This window comes from Ranitomeya imitator, chromosome 2 (assembly GCF_032444005.1).
Source record: "Ranitomeya imitator isolate aRanImi1 chromosome 2, aRanImi1.pri, whole genome shotgun sequence".
NCBI lineage: Eukaryota > Metazoa > Chordata > Amphibia > Anura > Dendrobatidae > Ranitomeya > Ranitomeya imitator.
Window position 1 is genome coordinate 588,071,146 of NC_091283.1, and position 20,784 is coordinate 588,091,929.

Consider the following 20,784-nt stretch of genomic DNA (forward strand, 5'->3'; position numbering starts at 1 on the left):
AAAGCAAAAGAGACTAAACTAGGGTAAAAAAAACAAACAAACACAAAATGTTGGTCCACAGAGCCATCAGAAGAACATAAAATGCCATTAATGCCACCTTGTACTCTGCACACTATAGGTTACAGTAAAGGGACATGGCTCTTGTTGGCCTGCAGTCTGAGGCCTCTAGAGCCCAGCAGGTTATTAGACGAGTCCTGACGCTAACGGGATTGCATCCAATAATAACATTAAGAGTTTCTATTAACATTAATTCCCTAATCTAATGATAGGTTTAACTTCCTTTTACTACTGATTACTGCCCTGTGCTTTATTTATAGGCCTTCAGTGTAACTATCATGGTGGGTGTAAAACGTAAGCAAGAGGAACCAGTAGGTGATGAGGTTTCAGGATCCGGACTCACCTGAATTCCAATGGAGGACAGCTTGCGTTTTGGGAGAGGTTCAGGGGCACGTGGCTCCTCTTTGATGCTTTTTACGGCTGCATTTTTGGGGGGTATTTCAGGAGGGATTTGCCTGATTGGAGTTGGGGGGCCAACACGTGTTACACTTGGTGCCCGAGTGCTTTCAAGGCTCTCAGTGGAGGTACTGAGCCCTGATTGGCTGTTGCCTTCACTCTGCCCTTCCTGTGCATCCAGATAAGAGTCCTGGGCAGATTCAGTACTACTTTGTACAGTCACAGATATAAAGGGTTTGGAGGTGGTTCGAGGGGGTACAGGTGGGGGGGTCTTCTTGTAACCCACCAGACAAGAGGAGCCTGTGAGGACAGAGAAGAAACCATATAAGGACAGACAACACAGACAGTCAACGTACATCATATATAAACAAATGCATGGCTTCTAAATTATTATGACCATAGCAATGAAAATTTAGCATGCCACCACAAAGAATAATAACTTACCTTCTGCAAGGTCTAAAAAAAAGAAAAAAAAAGATTAGCATATCTTTACTATTTGTGTCTGGGCCATAAAGAGCCTTCTATCTCAGTCATTCAATTTAAGATTTATTGGAAAGGCTGGAGCCCTGGGCTAGCACAATGGGCAGAGGCCGGCATGACAAGAGTTTGGAGTAGGTAGGGCAAAAGTTAAGGTGGGAGAGGTTTCCCACTCCGTGGGTCACAGATCAAGTCACCCTTATCACCTCATCTCATGAGGTGGTCTGCCAACCAGTCTAGGATTCCCTGAGGGCAACTGCCAGCAGTCAACCCCCCAGGCTGGCTGGACGAGCAGGTGGCATGGATCATCAGCAGTGAAGCAAGGGCAGCGGCAACACCATCTCCGCCGGAGGAGCGCCCTCGTAGGCCTCATCCCCCCATTCTACTATTGACTGACCTGGCTCAATGGGCTTGGTGTAGTGCAGGAGCCCATCTAGGGACCCTCTGGCCCAATCCAGACTCCCTGCCAGGCCCCAAGCCAGGAAGAATCTAGGGATGTGGCCTAGCTCTGTGGCAGTTAGCAGGCCTTGGCCTACAATTGGACAGGGCCTGCTGTTGTTACAACCAGAAGTGTGTCATCAATGGCGGGGCAATGCAGTGAGGTGCCTGTCAGGCGGTCTGCTTCTACCAGCAATGATCTGCTTCAAAGACACCTTTTTGCAACATCAGTAAGTGGGCTGACTGGCAGGGGTTCCCCCCTGGTATCCCAGCTTGTCGGTTCATCCTCTCCATTAGGGTCATTCCTCCAAGGCCCTCTGCGTTCTACAGGATCTCAAGGATATGGCCCTCTCTTGTCTCTGCCTGCCGAGGATCCCTCTGTCAGGATTTCGGGCACTGAGGTACATGACAGCCATCTGGATTCTGGATTTCACACTGATGGCATCACAGCACCCCACGCTGCCTGGTGGGTGTTATTCCTTGTCTTGTCCATTTCCCGCCTATTCTTATGATGCAGGGTTTAGGTACAGAGGCTGTTATGGCTTCTCCTTCCCCTCTTTAATTGTGCCTCAAGGTGTAGTGGGTGGTCACGATGCATCACAGGGTGGATTCAACTATCAAAATGCATTACAGGGTGTAGTTGGTAGTTTAAATGGGAGTGGTAGTTTGGTTGATGATGGTGTGAGGTATAGCCTAGTTAATATTAAGGAGTTTTTGACAAGGTTGGAAGGTGGTGGACAACTAAGCACAGGTGACATCAGGGGTTGGCACGGATAGTGACATAGTTTGGGTGGGGAGTCAGATGGTGGCCCCGATGTCCTTTTCAGTTCAGACAAAACAAAGAAGGTGATATCATCCAAATGCATTTTAAGGCATTGGGTGAGGCTTATGCATGCTTCCTAGGACCCTGAGGCAGCCATCTTAAAAAAAAAAAAAAAAAAAAAAAGTGAAGGAAAAGATTTGGAAGGACAAGTAATTTTTTCCCTCTTACCTCTTGAGAAGTTTAAAATTTGGACAAAAGGGAGTAAGGTGGACAGTAAAAAGAAGGGGCAAGGAGAAGCGTAGATGACGTTTGATTCCGCAAACGTTTACCAACTGGATGCATACGCTTGTAATTTTAGTAAAGGTACCTTCACACATAACGATATCGTTAACGATATCGTTGCTTTTTGTGACGTAGCAACGATATCGTTAAGGAAATCGTTCTGTGTGACAGCGACCAACGATCAGGCCCCTGCTGGGAGATCGTTGGTCACTGAGGAAAGTCCAGAACTTTATTTCGTCGCTGGACTCTCTGCAGACATCGCTGGATCGGCGTGTGTGACACCGATCCAGCGATGTCTTCACTGGTAACCAGGGTAAACATCGGGTTACTAAGCGCAGGGCCGCGCTTAGTAACCCGATGTTTACCCTGGTTACCAGCGTAAAAGTAAAAAAAAAAAAAACAGTACATACTTACCTACCGCTGTCTGTCCCCGGCGCTCTGCTTCTCTGCACTCCTCCTGCACTGGCTGTGAGCGTCGGTCAGCAGGAACGCACAGCGGTGACGTCACCGCTCTGCTTTCCGGCCGCTGTGCTCACAGTCAGTGCAGGAGGAGTGCAGAGAAGCTGAGCGCCGGGGACAGACAGCGGTAGGCAAGTATGTACTGTTTGTTTTTTTTACTTTTACGCTGGTAACCAGGGTAAACATCGGGTTACTAAGCGCGGCCCTGCGCTTAGTAACCCGATGTTTACCCTGGTTACCCGGGGACCTCGGGATCGTTGGTCGCTGGAGAGCTGTCTGTGTGGCAGCTCTCCAGCGACGCTGCAGCGATCGACATCGTTGTCGGTATCGCTGCAGCGTCGCTGAGTGTGAAGGTACCTTAAGTGTCATAGGGAAAAGGCGCCTGAGAATTTTTCCCCCTTTTTGGCTCTTTTGATTCTATAGGGGAAGCACGTAGGGTTTATGGTGATCAGGCATGGCTACGGTATGATGAACAGTTCCATCAGCAGGAAACTATCAGGCTGGCCATTAAGTGAGACCAACAGGATATTGGCTTTTGTTTAAGAGTGATGACCATGTCTAGTTATGGGCACAGTTTTCAAAGCAGGGCCGGCTCATCCGGCCAATCAGGAAGTCAAACATCAGGTAGCTAATCAGTCAGGGTGACAGAAACCGGGTTTATGTTGACAATTTAATGCGGACCAATGTAAATTTTGATATAGTTGCAAGTTTAAGCATCTCGGCTCCTATTGTCACAAGTCTTTGCATGGGGCCGGACAATGTTTTAAAAAGGCCAAGGGAAAAGTTCCTTACAGTAATTCCCAAGGGTGCGACTGATGAAGCTACCCATGATGCTTCCTTATCTAAATGGATTCCATGATGGAGGCGGCAGATATATTGATTGCAGGTTTCGATGTTGGTTCTCGCATTCCACCATCTACTATTTATGATTTCTTGTAACTTGAAGAATTTGCGGTCTGCTTACCAGCATTCTACGATGGTTTCTGAAAAACTAGCAAAAGAGGTAGCGCTTGGTCAAATGGTGGGGCCTTTTAATGAGTTGCCAATTCTAGATTTGATAGTTCCCTCGTTAGGGATTGTTCCGAAAAGGGAGCCTAATACGTTTTGGTTGATTTAGCACCTTTCTTACTCCTAAGAGGTGTCAGTTAATGACAGTATTACACTGGATCTTTTTTCAGTACATATTTGGACAAGGCAGGCCCCGGGTTAGAAAATTTGTTAGAGGAGCACTGATGGGCAATTAAAGAACTACTAATTTAAGAAAATGTATGGTACTAGCCAACCACTGTATACACTAAATGGGGGTGAAAATGGCACTGAGCACTGTGTACTCTCCATTTGGGCAATGAAGGGTACTGTGGCAACATATGCCTGGTTAAATCAAATAGGATAGGGGGGAAGAAAAAAAAAAAAAAAAAAAAAGTGTCTAGAAAGCTTTGTCAAAGTGCAACAAACACTGGTTTTCTTAGCCTTCCCGTTTTTACTCAAAATCATGACATCTGGCACTACGGCTGGCATCTATGTCTTCAATCATACCATTGGATGGCTAGCATGCAGTCCTACTTTTCTTCCCAGTTTCCATACAACCTAATTAAAATAATTTGGTACTCAAGTACATGTTCACCTCTGTAATAATACTTCCGTTCTGCTACAGAAACAGAAAAAATAAAAAAACGACACTAGTGTCCCTGATGGATAACAGCACCTAACAGACTCCATTACTGTCCGTCAGGCTGCCATCACTTTACAAGATGGGGGTATAAAGCTAGCATGCTGCATCATTTTTTTCTGGCAGCCTCTGTCACATGATGTCCATACCGTCTGCAGATATCAGACAGTCAAAATAGATTTGCCATCACCAATAGTTCTAAAGATCTAAGCGGTGTTCACTGAGCCATTTTATCTGTAACTATGGCACTTCGTCATGATCCTTTCATTTATACATCTGGGACTTGGTGATAAAAGGCTCAGAATATGGAAATATTGCTTGGCAAAGGCTCTCGGGGTAATCTTAGACATATATGGATCAAGGATTTTAGGCTTTCAAAATACACAGACCTCAATGCATTAATGTCCCTATAAGGATCAGAGCTTGAAGGCACAAGGATCTGCTAGGAATTATGACACCATAGGAGACAGTATACAGTGCATGGAAAAACTGAAGCATTTACCAGTAGGGAGAGACCTAATGAGGGAAAAATCTGGAATACGTATTCGTATACTCAGACACACGGAATAATCAAGACAGACGGCAACGTGTACACTCAACAGCCGCCACGCAACATACCAGAGGCTGCACAATAGGCATACATGCTGCATGCCAGACACATAGTATTACATTCCTCACCGGGCACATAAGCAGTCACACACCCCACAGACACTTTCGGGGATTAGTGTCTGCCTGCGAATCCTGATTGCTTCCCTTGCTGTCTGACCTACATTTCCTGCTCACATCAGCCGCTGACATATTCGGGACTACTTGTTCTGCCTATAGCACCAACCCAAGTCTACTTTACGTCAAATTAAAAATGCAAGGGGCGGGATGGGGAAAGAATTACCTTCCTAAGTAATCTGTCAATGAGGTCCCAAAAACACAACACAAAAAAAAGAAACCCAAGACTGCAAGATGCCCCTAATGACTAGGGCCTCTTTCTACACATTATGAGTGGGCACACCGATGTCAAAAGGAGGCCGCTTGCCCATCTCTTGCAGACCTTGTTGGCCCATCTTTATATTGTCATAATAGTTCGATAAATGTGCTCCTGTAATGGGGTGGTTGCATTGCCCCCCCCCCCATCAAGTTATTTCAATTAACCTTAAAAAAGGAATACTAGAGGATTTTCAGCTGAAGACCTAGCCTCAGTATGTGCCATCAAAGGACCATAGATATTCATCAGAGCCAAGATGTTAGGGTGCTCCTCACGGGACTGTTGTACCTCCCTACGACATAATTTGACTGGACAATACGGCACTGTACCAATGGTAAGCTATGAACGGAAGGCTGTAGTCGGACCAAACTTCACTTTTCACAATAAGGAATATAATATATATTTTTTTTTTTACATCATACAACACAGGCTCATGTTTTCATCAAGATGCAAGTCTGGCGTACAAACAAGCAAGTGACGAATATTCCATATTTCCATAATGTGACAGGGAAACGTTGGTCCTTGGTAGCAGTGCTGAGAAGAGGTTCCTAAATTTGATTATACATCACAAAATTGTGTTTGTGGACCCAAACGTATTAAAATTGCATGTATGCTGACAGGACTTGTTCATATTAGGACACCCAAGCTAAAAATAATGTTTTATTCAATCACACACTGTCAGGTTGATAAATATCTGTCAAGTAAATGATTGCGGAGAAATCATTATTATTGACTGCTTTGAATACATGTAAGAGATTCCTGTGTCACACGTTGACATATGACAGATGGATAATTGTGGTATATTTCAGGTTCTGTCATAGATACAACAGTTTGATAAGTCAGTCTGTGTATCACCATCATCCTCACAGCCCTGCCTACATTAACAGAGGATGTTGCATTTTATTCACTATGTAACATTGAGAGCTAGAATATCAAAAATAAAATCCAGAAAATCCCATTGTATAAATTATATACATTTGCATTTTGCAGTGAGAAATAATTATTTGATCCCTTACTAACCATTAAGAGTTCTGGCTCCTACAGACCAGTTAGATGCTCCTAATCAACTCGTTACCTGCATTAAAGACAGCTGTCTTACATAGTCACCTTCATAAAAGACTCCTGTCCACAGAGTCAGTCACACTAACCTCTACAACATGGGCAAGGCCAAAGAGCTTTATAAGGATGTCAGGGACAAGATCATAGACCTGCACAAAGCTGGAATTGGCTACAAAACCATAAGTAAGATGCTGGGTGAGAAGGAGACAACTGTTCGTGCAATAGTAAGAAAATGAAAAAATACAAAATGACTGTCAATCGACATCGATCTGGGGCACCATGTAAAATCTCACCTCGTAGGGTATCCTTGATCATGAGGAAGGTGAGAGATCAGCCTAAAACTATGCAAGTGGGAACCTGTTAATGATCTCAAGACAGCTGGGACCACAGTCACCAAGAAAACCATTAGTAACTCATTATGCCATAAAGGTTTAAAAAGTTTGCCAATAAACACCTGGATGATTCTGTGAGGGATTGGGAGAAGGTGCTGTGGTCAGACGAGTCAAAAATTGAGGCCTTTGGCATTAACTCAACTCGCCGTGTTTGGAGGAAGAGAAATGCTGCCTATGACCCAAAGAACACCGTCCCTGCTGTCAAGCATGGAGGTGGAAATATTATGTTTTGGGGTTTTTTTCTCTGCTAAGGGCACAGGACTACTTCACCGCATCAATGGGAGAATGGATGGAGCCCGAGTGACAGACTCCTTCCCTCAGCCAGGAATTTAAAAATGGCTCGTGGCTGGGTCTTTCAGCAAGACAATGACCCAAAACATACAGCCAAGGCAACAAAGGAGTGGCTCAAAAAAATAAATAAATAAAAGAAGCACATTAAGGTCATGGTGTGGCCTAGCCAATTTCCAGACCATAGTCCCATAGAAAACTTATGGAGGGAGTTGAAGCTTCAAGTTGCCAAGCGACAGCCTCAAAATCTTACTGATTTAGAGATGATCTGCAAATAAAGGTACCTTCACACATAACGATATTGTTAACGATATCGTTGCTATTTGTGACGTAGCAACGATATCGTTAATGAAATCGTTCTGTGTGACAGCGACCAACGATCAGGCCCCTGCTGGGAGATCGTTGGTCGCTGAATAAAGTCCAGAACTTTATTTCGTCGCTGGACTCCCTGGAGACATCGCTGGATCGGCGTGTGTGACACCGATCCAGCGATGTCTTCACTGGTAACCAGGGTAAACATCGGGTAACTAAGCGCAGGGCCGCGCTTAGTAACCCGATGTTTACCCTGGTTACCATGCTAAAAGTAAAAAAAAAAAAACACTAGATACTTACCTAACGCTGTCTGTCCTCCAGCGCTGTGCTCTGCACTCCTCCTGTACTGGCTGTGAGCCGGAAAGCAGAGCGGTGACGTCACCGCTCTGCTTTCCGGCTCACAGACAGTACAGGAGGAGAGCAGAGAAGCAGAGCGCAGCGCTGGAGGACAGACAGCGGTAGGTAAGTATCTAGTGTTTGTTTTTTTTTACTTTTAGCATGGTATCCAGGGTAAACATCGGGTTACTAAGCGCGGCCCTGCGCTTAGTTACCCGATGTTTACCCTGGTTACCGGCATCGTTGGTCGCTGGAGAGCTGTCTGTGTGACAGCTCTCCAGCGACCAAACAGCGACGCTGCAGCGATCCGGATCGTTGTCGGTATCGCTGCAGCGTCGCTTAATGTGAAGGGGCCTTAAGAGTGGACCACAATTCCTCCTGACATGTGCGCAAACCTCATCAACTACAAAAAACGTCTGACTGCTGTGCTTGCCAACAAGGGTTCTGCCACAAAGTATTAAGTCTTGTTTGCCAGAGGGATCAAATACTTCTTTCTCACTGCAAAACGGAAGTAAATTTATATAATGTATACAATGTGATTTTCTGGATTTTATATTTGATATTCTATCTCTCAATGTTAAAATTAACCTACCCTTAAAATTATACTGTTCATGTCTTTGTCAGTGGGCAGACTTACAAAATCAGCAAGGGATCAAATACTTATTAACTACACTGTATCCTAAATGTATCCAATGGAAACCCCATTTAGCTACAGATACAATGCCTAGAGAAGTCTCGTGATTACATAACTAATAAACAGGGAAGTGGAGTCGGTAAATGGACAGACTGACTCCTAAAATATATAATCAATCGAGTTGAGTAGTTCAGTGCAGCAGTAGCGTAGCTACCGGGGGGGGGTTGGGGAGGAGGAGTCGATACAGTTACATTCAGCGGCAGAGTAGGAAGAATCGGGACATTATTAAATGTAAAGTGGGCATTTATTGTTATAGGGGAACTCTGGTTACTGTGGCTATCAAAAGAGCACACAGGGCACTATTACTTTCTATGGGCAAAATATGGGCACCGTTTTCTAGGGCACTTGCACCCGGCATTACTATATTGTAGAGAGTGGCTTTAGAATTTAGAGGGCACAGAGAACCACACAGCAGGTGCAGTAATAGGGACACATACGGCAGCAGCGGCTCAGTATTGGGGTATCAGGGGCAGTAATAGGGACACATACGGCAGCAGCAGCTCAGTATTGGGGTATCAGGTGCAGTAATAGGGACACATACGGCAGCAGCAGCTCAGTATTGGGGTATCAGGTGCAGTAATAGGGTCACATACGGCAGCAGTGGCTCAGTATTGGGGTATCAGGTGTAGTAATAGGGACACATACGGCAGCAGTGGCTCAGTATTGGGGTATCAGGTGCAGTAATAGGGACACATACGGCAGCAGCGGCTCAGTTTTGGGGTATCAGGTGCAGTAACATAGTTAGTAAGGCCGAAAAAAGACATTTGTCCATCCAGTTCAGCCTATAAATAGGCTGAATAATAGTGTCACAAGTAATAGGCAGCAGCGGCTCAGTATTGGGGTATCAGGTGCAGTAATAGGGACACATACGGCAGCAGCGGCTCAGTATTGGGGTATCAGGTGCAGTAATAGGGACACATACGGCAGCAGCGGCTCAGTATTGGGGTATCAGGGGCAGTAATAGGGACACATATGGCAGCAGCGGCTCAGTATTGGGGTATCAGCAGGATGAGCAGTTTGTGCAGGTTGGGAAGAGATGGTGATGGGGCAGGAATATGAGAAGTGAAATGTGTCTTTGTAGTATTCCCTGCAGACGAGTCGTTGCTGGAAGAAGTTGTCATGTCGGTCTGGGCCAGATAGAAAAGATGGGAAAAATGAACGATTCCATCAGAAAGGACGTCAGCGGTAAGTCATTATCTGTAACTGTGCAGTGATCTCTTACATGTTCTGTAGGGCTGGTATTTACCACTGACCATATGGCGGTAATATTCAGGTTGGTCGTTATATAGTGATTATCTTCAGTAACAGCGCAGTCATCTGCTGAGGTTCTCCTCCACTATTATGGTGCGTCCCTGAGTTGTGATCATGGTTACCTTGTTAGGGGCCCACTCAGAAGCGTCGCCCCCCCCCCCCCCCCATAAGGTTTCCATAAGATTTTGGGAAAGTTATGAAATGTCCTATCTGTTCGGTTCCTGATCTACGGATCTGGGCCTTTAGTGGAGATGAATCTGTGCTGCACTTCATGGACATGCACAGTAATGAGGCATGCATGAGGGAGTCTGGTATGGCTTACAGACAGCACAATCCTGCTAATAAGGAGTAATTGAAATGGACAAAAATTATATATATATATATATATATATATATATATATATATATATATATATATATATATATATATATATATATATATATATATATATATATATATTTTCATTCTTTTTTTTTTTTCTTCCAAGCAACTTGTCATGCCCCAAATGTGTTGCCAATGATAGGGCTAAAGGGAAAAGTGTAACGTGGATTGGTAGTCACAGTCCAAATGTCTGTTATTTCACCTTCTTGCAATCTAATAGGCTGCCCTTTCACGATGACAGAGAAAGCCGCTCATTAACAAGACCCGTCACATTCCGCACATCAAATGGTTGTACACACTGACAACCGAGAAACGCGACTAGGCATTATGTATTACAGCTGTCTGGATTCTTCTATGCTTACAAGTGTGTTGCCAACTGTCACCAAAGGGACGCGTTTACAGCCACATGACTATATACACGACCTTACAAGTTTGAGAGTGTATCTGCTATTAAAGCTCTACTTTATATTAAAGAATTCTCTGGGAAACTTCAGTCCTCCTGATCTAATATGACAGCTAGGTTTTTTTTTCTTAATAAAAACCCCTTTAAGTTGATAAGTGCGTTCATTACTTCATCTAATGTGACTATTGCCATTCCACCAACACGGGTGGCACCATTAGGCCACGTTAACACAATCAGTATCTTACCTCAGTATTTGTAAGCCAAAACCAGGAGTGGGACAAATACTGAGCTTAAAAAACCTCCCCAAATACTCAACATGTGCACAAGGCCCAACGGTTCTTGAAAAGCCGCAGTTTTCTATTCAGGTGGACATCACAACCTCGGCTACACAAGCTGTGAGATATCAAATGGGGTCAATTCAGTGCAGCAGTCTTTCATTTTGACTACAATGCGGCATGTTAGAGATTAAGGCTGGTTTCACATTTGCGTTTAAAAACGCAGCGTTTTAAACGCAAACGCATGTGGTGAAAAAAATGCATGTAAACGCGTTAAAACGCCGCGTTTTTTTTAGATGCATGCGTTTTTGCATGTTTTAATACAAACGCGGCGTTTTGACGCGTTTACATGCGTTTTTTCCTGCGTTTGCGTTTTTAAAACGCATGATGAGAAGTGTCTGACAGTTGCCAATCATCAAAATCAACAAGAAAACCCACTTTAAACAGAAATAGCTAGAGTTAGGGTTAGGATCCCTAGTAACCCTAGGGATCCTAACCCTTAGGGTTAGGGGTTGGCTTATCAGTGTGTATTCTTGTGTTTTTCTATTAAAACGCATGTGCTTAAAAACGCATGCGTTTACATAGACAGCAATAGGTTTTTTTGCGGCAAAAAAACGCCGCTATAAATTACTACATGTTGCATTTCTGCAACACAACGCATGCATAGAAAAGACGCATGCGGCGGCAAAACACATGCAAAAAAAAAAAACGCATGCGTTTTTAATGTTAAGTATAGGGAAAAAAATGCATGCTTTTTTGCGCTAAAACGCAGCGGCAAAAAACGCAAATGTGAAACCAACCTAAAGCACCAGACTGCCGGGTTTTTTTGTTTTGTTATTAACACAGTAGAAAATCAGATAGATTACTGTGATCTATTCTGACAGTCCGTGAAAAAAAAAAAAAATGAAATCGGAGGACAGTCCGCGATTTTTTCATGGATCCGTTGACTTGCATTGCAGATTTTGATCCAACCCTTCCATCAAAATTGGACATTTCTCCAATAATTTCCTTGGACCACTTGGTAAGAGGAAAACAAACAACACCTAGACATGTGAATGGCCCGACAGACCATCATAGGTAGTAGTGATGAGTGAACATGCTCAGATAAGGTGCTATCCCATTCCCTACATGCTCATGTGCCAACATAGCCTCTTCAGTGTGCTCGAAATATATGTTTGAGTTCCCGAGCCTGCATGTCTTGCAGCCTCAACACATGCATGGCCTTTTAGGCTATGTGCACACGTTCAGGATTTCTTGCAGAAATTTCCTGAGCAAAACCGGACATTTTCTGCAAGAAATCCGCATGCGTTTTTTTGCGTTTTTTTCCCCCGGAGATTTTCCAATGCAATAATATAGTGGGAAATCCGCAAAATTAATGAACATGCTTCGTTGTTTTTGTGGAAAAAAAAAAAAAAAAACGCAGCATGTGCACAAAAATTGCGGAATGCATTCTAAATGATGGGATGCATATGTATGCATTTTTTTATAGCGAAAAAAACGCGGAAAATCCGCAACGTGTGCACACAGCCTTATAGTTAGGCAATGCCTGCATGTGTTATGGCCAATGACAGCGAGACATGCAGGCTCAGGAACTCAAACGTATTTTTCGAGAACACTGAAAAGGCCATGTTAGCACATGAGCATGTAAGGAATGGGATAGCACCTTATCTGAGCATGTTCACTCATCACCAATAGGTAGGAGTGGCATTTGTGATACTTACAGATCACACTCATATGCAAAAACAAAACAAAAACAGACCTCTGAATGAGGCCTGATGAGAATACATTTAAAAACAAACAAAAAACACGACTGTACTCAGATGGCATCTGAGTGCGCTCCAATTTTCACAGAACCTTCAGAGTGAAGACTTTATTTTTATTTTTTTATTTCTCCATGTATGACAGACGGATGTCACTCAGAGCACACTCTGATCAAAGTCCGATTAGAATAATCCGTTCATTTTAAATCGTTCATGGAAAATTCAGAAGTGTGAATGAGCGCTAAGGCAGCCAGCCATCTCCCTGACATATCCAGCCTGAAGGTTCATCCATACAGTAACGCCGTGCACAGTCCATTGAGAATGTTTTGGCAGTATTATATCCTCATATTCTAAAATTCAATATTACATGCTCCAATTTGTTCTCTTTCAAATTGAAAGTTCAGTAAAATCCAACAGCAAAATATCCTTAATATGTCCATGTACACTGAACCAAACTTATGACTGGATGCAGAATATTTTCCTAATATTATAGAATGATTCATGCCATTCAATAATCAGTTTTTAATTTCCGAAAATATTTATGAACTTTGATCTGACAGCCACTTAATTACTATTGTTTTCATTTCTGCCGTATATTAAAAAATTATTAATTCAGCATTATATTTCCTAAAAAGGATAATAAATGTATGCGCCTCCTGCTCACTTGTATGTGTCATGTAATAACCTTTCGTACAAGGTTCCAGTCTCCCATCCATCGTGCTCTCCAGGAAATGGCCGCCAGGCCTCGGATGGAGGTTTCTAAGCAACGGATTCGTTTCCTCCACACAGTTGCCGTGACAACGTTCAGCCAAGCAGCGTCCTTTTAACCCGTTTGTCATTGAAGTTAGGCCCCAAGCAGCCTAATAAATTGGCAGGGTGGCCATTAGGAATGAATGGAGGGACTGACACTACCGGTACATTAGCCGCCCCGCAGCCCAGACCAGGCTCGGAGCCATGTCACTTCCTTACACGTTTCTTCACAGAACTCAACAGGCTGATGTTGGCATATGATAAATCAATTTTACTGCGGTTTCCACAAGGGTTTATCCAGGGTAAGAGCGGATGACTCAAGGGTCAAGTGTCCTGTCTGAGACTTTTATAGACTTGTCAGAGGCTCCAGCAGCCAAATGGCGACAAGACAGGTGACAAGAAGGAGGATTTTCTGTGAACACCCCCACATGGTCCTACTGTGCGGAGCAGCCCGCGTGATGACAAAAAATACCCCATCTGCCTAACTAAAGTGATCAGTGTGGGCAACACACATCCTAAAGAGTCTATAATGTTACCATCTACCGATAAACACTAACTAACATAGATGAACCCCCCAAAAAAAGATAGGAGACAAGCCCTATGGGGGCAGTAGTGGCATCCATCTCCATCACAATACCAACTCCCGCACTAAACTACTAAATGGGCACTGGCTATTCAATAAACTTTGCATAAATCAATAGGTAAGGTGAATGAACAAAGATAAAAAAATTAAAAAAAAATCTGCTTCTCCTTTGCTTATTAGGCACTTACACTTCCTACTCATCATTCACTCTGAAAACAAAGTAAAAAGCTGGAATGCCAGTACACTGGCTGGTATCGCAAATTGAAATCTAAGGGGGTGGGATGGAGGAGTGAAGAGAAGATCATGAGAAACTAGGCAGACACGCAGATTGGGCATCAGTGTCAAGTACTGGATTCACAGCTACACAGCTCAGTAGTGTTATTTAAAGGGAACCCGTCACCCCCAAAATCGAAGGGGAGCCAAGCCCATCAGCATCAGGGGCTTTATCTACAGCATTCTGTAATGCTGTAGATAAGACCCCGATGTGTCCTGAAAGAGGAGAAAAAGAGGTTAGATTATACTCACCCAGTGGCGGTTCCGCTACAATCCGGTCCGATGGCTGTCGCAGTCCGGGGCCTCCCATCTTCTTACGATGACGTCCTCTTCTTGCCTTCACGCTGTGGCTCTGATGCCGGTGTACTTGGTCTGTCCTGTTGAGGGCAGAGCAAAGTACTGCAGTGCGCAGGCGTCGGGAAAGGTCAGAGAGGCCCAGCACTGCAGTACTTTGCCCTGCCCTCAACAGGGCAGACCAAGTACACCGGCATCAGAGCCACAGCGTGAAGGCAAGAAGAGGACGTCATTGTAAGAAGATGGGAGGCCCCGAACCGCGACGCCCATCGGACCGGACCGCCCCTGGGTGAGTATAATCTAACTTTTTCTCATCTTTCAGGATACATCGGGGGGCTTATCTACAGCATTACAGAATGCTGTAGATAAGCCACTAACAGTTCTTTAATAGTATCTATAACGCTGGGAGCGTCACTCTGTCCAAAGCCTTTATAGACTGCGCAAGCGCCGGCGCAGTCTGGGCCTCACAGAGTGACGCTCCCAGGAGATCGCGGTATGCGTAAACACTGAACGCACACCGCGATCTCCACCGGAGAGTCAGGGACCGCCAGGAGGGTAAGTATATTCACCTGTCCCCCGTTCCAGCGCTGCGTGCGGCTCCGTCTCCCGGGTCCTCTGCTGTGACGTTCCCAGTTCAGAGGGCGCGATGACGCGCTTAATGCGCGCCGGCGCCGCCCTCTGACTGAACAGTCACAGCCAGAGGAGCCGGAAGATGGCAGCGCTGGAATGGGACAGACAGGTGAGTATAGCAAGTGCTGGGGGCCTGAGCTAGCGGTGACTCCGGCACCTGACCCCCACAGCGCGCCGGTGTCCCCGCCTGCTCAGGCCCCCAGCACTCGGCGCCCAGCGACGATAGGCGAGTATGGTTTGTTTTTTTTGTTTTTTTTTTTTATATATGGCAGCAGCATACGGGGCATATATAATGGAGCATCTTATGGAGGGGCATATAATACAATGGTGGCGCAGGATGGGAGCAGCACATGACAGAACGGGCGCAGGATGGGAGCAGCACATACCAGGATGGAGACCATATACCAATATAAATGCTCGCCACCCGGGCGTAGAACGGGTTCAATAGCTAATATATTGAGCTAGTGGGTAAAGACTAATATACGCCACCCGGGCGTAGAACGGGGGCGCAAGATGGGAGCAGCACATGACAGGATGGGGATGCAGGATGGGAGCAGCACATGTCAGAATGGGGATGCAGGATGGGAGCAGCACGTCAGAATGGGGATGCAGGATGGGAGCAGCACATGTCAGAATGGGGGCGCAAGATGGGTGCAGCACATGACAGGATGGGGATGCAGGATGGGAGCAGCACATGTCAGAATGGGGATGCAGGATGGGAGCAGCACGTCAGAATGGGGGTGCAGGATGGGTGCAGCACATGTCAGAATGGGGACGCAGGATGGAGCAGCACATGACAGAATGGGGGTGCAGGATGGGAGCAGCACATGTCAGAATGGGGGTGCAGGATGGGTGCAGCACATGTCAGAATGGGGGTGCAGGATGGGAGCAGCACATACCAGGATGGAGACCATATACCAATATAAATGCTCGCCACCCGGGCGTAGAACGGGTTCAATAGCTAATATATTGAGCTAGTGGGTAAAGACTAATATACGCCACCCGGGCGTAGAACGGGGGCGCAAGATGGGAGCAGCACATGACAGGATGGGGATGCAGGATGGGAGCAGCACATGTCAGAATGGGGATGCAGGATGGGAGCAGCACGTCAGAATGGGGATGCAGGATGGGAGCAGCACATGTCAGAATGGGGGCGCAAGATGGGTGCAGCACATGACAGGATGGGGATGCAGGATGGGAGCAGCACATGTCAGAATGGGGATGCAGGATGGGAGCAGCACGTCAGAATGGGGGTGCAGGATGGGTGCAGCACATGTCAGAATGGGGACGCAGGATGGAGCAGCACATGACAGAATGGGGGTGCAGGATGGGAGCAGCACATGTCAGAATGGGGGTGCAGGATGGGTGCAGCACATGTCAGAATGGGGACGCAGGATGGGTGCAGCACATGTCAGAATGGGGACGCAGGATGGAGCAGCTCATGACAGGATGGAGACCATATACCAATATAGATGCTAGCCACCCGGGCGTAGAACGGGTTCAATAGCTAGTATGTATATATGCGCATACACACACACAGTGTGTGCAGATGCACAAGGGCTCACTTCTACCGCCAAAACAGCTTCTGTCACATATACGGTAATTAAACAGGTGCATTATGATGAGCTGATGGACTGCATAGGATACATAAAGCTGCGTACCCACGATCAGGAACCATAGCATTTTGGAAACAGCGTATTTTCACTGCGTCCAAAAAAAAAAAAAAAAGCTGCGTTCTACGAACTTTAAAATGTATGTGTTTTGGAACTATGTGGATTGACCGCATCTAATGACAATCTATTGTGGAAAATACGCACAGGAGACCAAGCGTCTCTGCCACATAAATCAACATGCCGCTTTTCAGAAACCCGCATCACAGTTAGTTTACGCAGCATAAAAAAAAAGTAAATTTGAATAAGGAAAGTGGGCATAGAAGTTCTACATTATAAGCACAATGAATGGGATTTATAGAACGCAGAGTTTTGGATGCAGTGAAAAAAAATATTCTGCTTAGCAGGGCTGTGGAGTTGGAGCCCATTTTGGTGGAGTCAGAGGTTTGGCTTACCGACTCCACAGCCCTGCTGCTTACAAAACACTACGATTCCCTATAGTGGGCATGCAGCCATATACTGATCTTGCACAGGGGTCCTCTTCTGTGTCCACCCCTTGTGTACTGTAATATCACAGCAGCTAGTCTCTACCCACTAGCTCAAAGACAACTGGAAAAGTAGAAAATATATATATTTATATATTACTAGCTGAAGAGCCCAGCGTTGCCTGGGCATAGTAAATATCTGTGGTTAGTTATAGCACCTCACTTCTCTTATTTTCCCATCACGCCTCTCATTTTCCCAATCACATCTTTCATTTTCCCCCTCAAATCTCTCATTTTCTCCCTCACTCCTCTCATTCCCCCCTAACACTTGTCATTTCAACCTCACATCTGTCATTTTCTGATCACTCCACTATTTTTCCTCACTCCTCTCATTTTGCACTCACACCTTTTCATTTTCACCTCACACCTCTCATTTTCACCTCATCACCTCAGTATATACAGGTTTGTCATCTCCCTTATATATAGTATACATCTGTATGTCATCTCCTGTATATAGAATATACCTGTATGTCATCTCCCCTGTATATAGTATATACCTGCTGTGTGTCATCTCCCCTATATATAGTATATACCTGTATGTCATCTCCTCCTGTATATAGTATATACCTGTGTGTCATCTCCCCTGTATATAGTATATATCTGTGTGTCATCTCCTCCTGTATATAGTATATACCTGTAGGTCATCTGCTCCTGTATATAGTATATACCGGTGTGTCATCTCCTCCTGTATATAGTATATGCCTGTATGTCATCTCCTCCTGTATATATATGTACCTGTATGTCATCTCCTCCTCTATATAGTATATACCTGTGTGTCATCTCTCCTGTATATAGTATATATCTGTGTGTCATCTCCCCTGTATATAGTATATGCCTGTGTGTCATCTCCTCCTGTATTAGACCTTGTTCACACGTTATTTGCTCAGTATTTTTACCTCAGTATTTGTAAGCTAAATTGGCAGCCTGATAAATCACCAGGAAACAGGAAGCCCTCCCCCTGGCAGTATATATTAGCTCACACATACACATAATAGACAGGTCATGTGACTGACAGCTGCCGTATTTCCTATATGGTACATTTGTTGTAGTTTGTCTGCTTATTAATCAGATTTTTATTTTTGAAGGAGAATACCAGACTTGTGTGTGTTTTAGGGCGAGTTTCGTTTGTCAAGTTGTGTGTGTTGAGTTGCGTGTGGCGACATGCATGTAGCGACTTTTGTGAGATGAGTTGTGTGGCAACATGCGTGTAGCAACTTTTTGTGTGTCGAGTTGCATGTGACAGGTTAGTGTAGCAAGTTGTGTGCAGTAAGTTTTGCGCATGGCGGGTTTTGCGCGTGGCGAGTTTTATGTGTGGTGCCTTTTGAGTATGTGCAAGTTTTGTGTGAGGCAACTTTTGCATGTGTTGCAACTTTTGTGCATGTGGCAATTTTTCCGCGTGTGCAAGTTTTGCGTGTGGCGAGTTTTCCATGAGGTCAGTTTTGCACTTGTGGCGAGTTTTGCAAGGGCCTAGTTTTTGCATGTGGCGAGTTCTGCGCGTGGCGAGTTTTGAGCGGCGACTTTTGTGTTTCGACTTTTATGTGGCGAGGTTGGTGTATGTGTGGTGAAATGTGTGCTGAGGGTAATATGTGTTCAAGCACGTGGTAGTGTGTGGCGCATTTTGTGTGTGTGTTCATATCCCCGTGTGTGGTGAGTATCCCATGTCGGGGCCCCACCTTAGCAACTGTACGGTATATACTCTTTGGCGCCATCGCTCTCATTCTTTAAGTCCCCCTTGTTCACATCTGGCAGCTGGCAATTTGCCTCCAACACTTTTCCTTTCATTTTTTCCCCATTATGTAGATAGGGGCAAAATTGATTGGTGAATTGGAAAGCGCGGGGTTAAAATTTCACCTCAACATAGCCTATGACGCTCTCGGGGTCCAGACGTGCGACTGTGCAAAATTTTGTGGCTGTAGCTGCGACGGTGCAGATGGCAATCCCGGACACACACACACACACACACACACACACACACACAGCTTTATATATTAGATCTCTGAATTCTCATGACAGCTTATTCTGAAGAGTTACCTGAAATGACAGGCAAGCTTTAAGCTTTTTTGCATACAGAACTTGTTTAATATAATGACAGATGATCTGTATAACAACAAGGAGTCATTTTACAAGAGATGGAGCCAAGTAGGCAAACAATAAAACACTAGTGCTCCGTCTATTCTGTGTCGATATATAATTATTTACAGCGTCGTACTGTTTTCACACAATCGCATCAGCAGCAGATGAGCAGATCAGCAGGGGCCGGGTGTGCTAATTCTGGATCCGGGATTTATAATATCACCATAGACATCACAGCCAACTAAGTCTGCATCTCATTACACGCAGAAATAACCAAAAATCGCACCGCCTTTTCATGGCATCACGTCAAGTTTCTATCAACCCGGAATCAACACCCGACACCTCCAGTAGCAAGATTGTTTATATACTCCCTCCCCATTGACACGCTCACTATTGATTCATGGGATCCCTACAATAAAGACACTTCATCGTGCGGTCATCAGGTCTCCTTCCTCAGAAGTGGTCTTCATGAAGTTGCAAAAAAATAAAAAAATCTTTTGGGGAAAATTGGATGATGAAAAATATGGCCATTATTACAGCTCATGGGTGGGGGGGAATAATCTCACAGCTTTACCATAACCCGGAATGGCAAATCCACCTAGCTAGGGAGCAATATGGTACTGGGTTTGTTATAATGCACAACTTGCAAAATTGGTCATTGATTACATTTACAGAATATGACCGCTGGAGATCATCTTTGCAAAATTACGGTACTTTCCATAGAGGCTGGAATAACAAGCAGTGATTCCATTTAGAGACAAGAGGAAAGAAGTGCAACAATATTGTGACATAGATGTTACATTGTAACTTGTAATATGTACAGTATCTACCTACAAGTAGTAATATCACACATTAAACACTGTAGCCACAAAGCAAGTCTAACATTCTATGGGGAAACGTGCATGCATGGTATAGATCATCATGCCACAGTAAATGCCGGCAGATCACAAATTGGAGGTAATATAAGGGATGCTGTACCGCCTTGCAGACAATGACGCAAAGTATTAAGCAAAGGGTTAATGCAAACGCTCAGCTGAAATAATCACATCTGGGGGATGAAGCAAGAAGCCCCCCTCCTGCATACAGGGACAGACAGACCTGAGGGTCCTCGCCTGTACTCAGAGTCTCCTGTCTTGTGGGATGCTGGGTGTATGCTCGGTACCTCCCTATTGTGTGCGGAATTACATAGGCTTACATAAGTGGTGAGTAATGGCACACAGACACCGCGCCCCACCGTATGGAGACAAAACGGAATTAGAATGAAAGTCATTTTTACCATCGTCTCTTCTATAAAGTGTGTGAAAATAATAATTTAATGGGGGGGGGGGGGGAGGGGAAAAAAAAAAAAACGCAC

The 20,784-nt window shown here is 44.9% G+C and overlaps 1 protein-coding gene across 3 annotated transcripts in view; it reads right to left on the reverse strand.

The window, feature by feature from the left end:
• Positions 1-20,784, reverse strand: part of DLGAP4 (DLG associated protein 4) — a 300,448-nt gene that overhangs the window by 41,848 nt on the left and 237,816 nt on the right. For all 3 annotated transcript variants that reach the window (XM_069752301.1, XM_069752302.1, XM_069752303.1), the window contains one exon: positions 401-753. In XM_069752301.1, the coding sequence (XP_069608402.1) occupies positions 401-753 (353 nt within the window). The remainder of the gene's footprint in view (positions 1-400; positions 754-20,784) is intronic.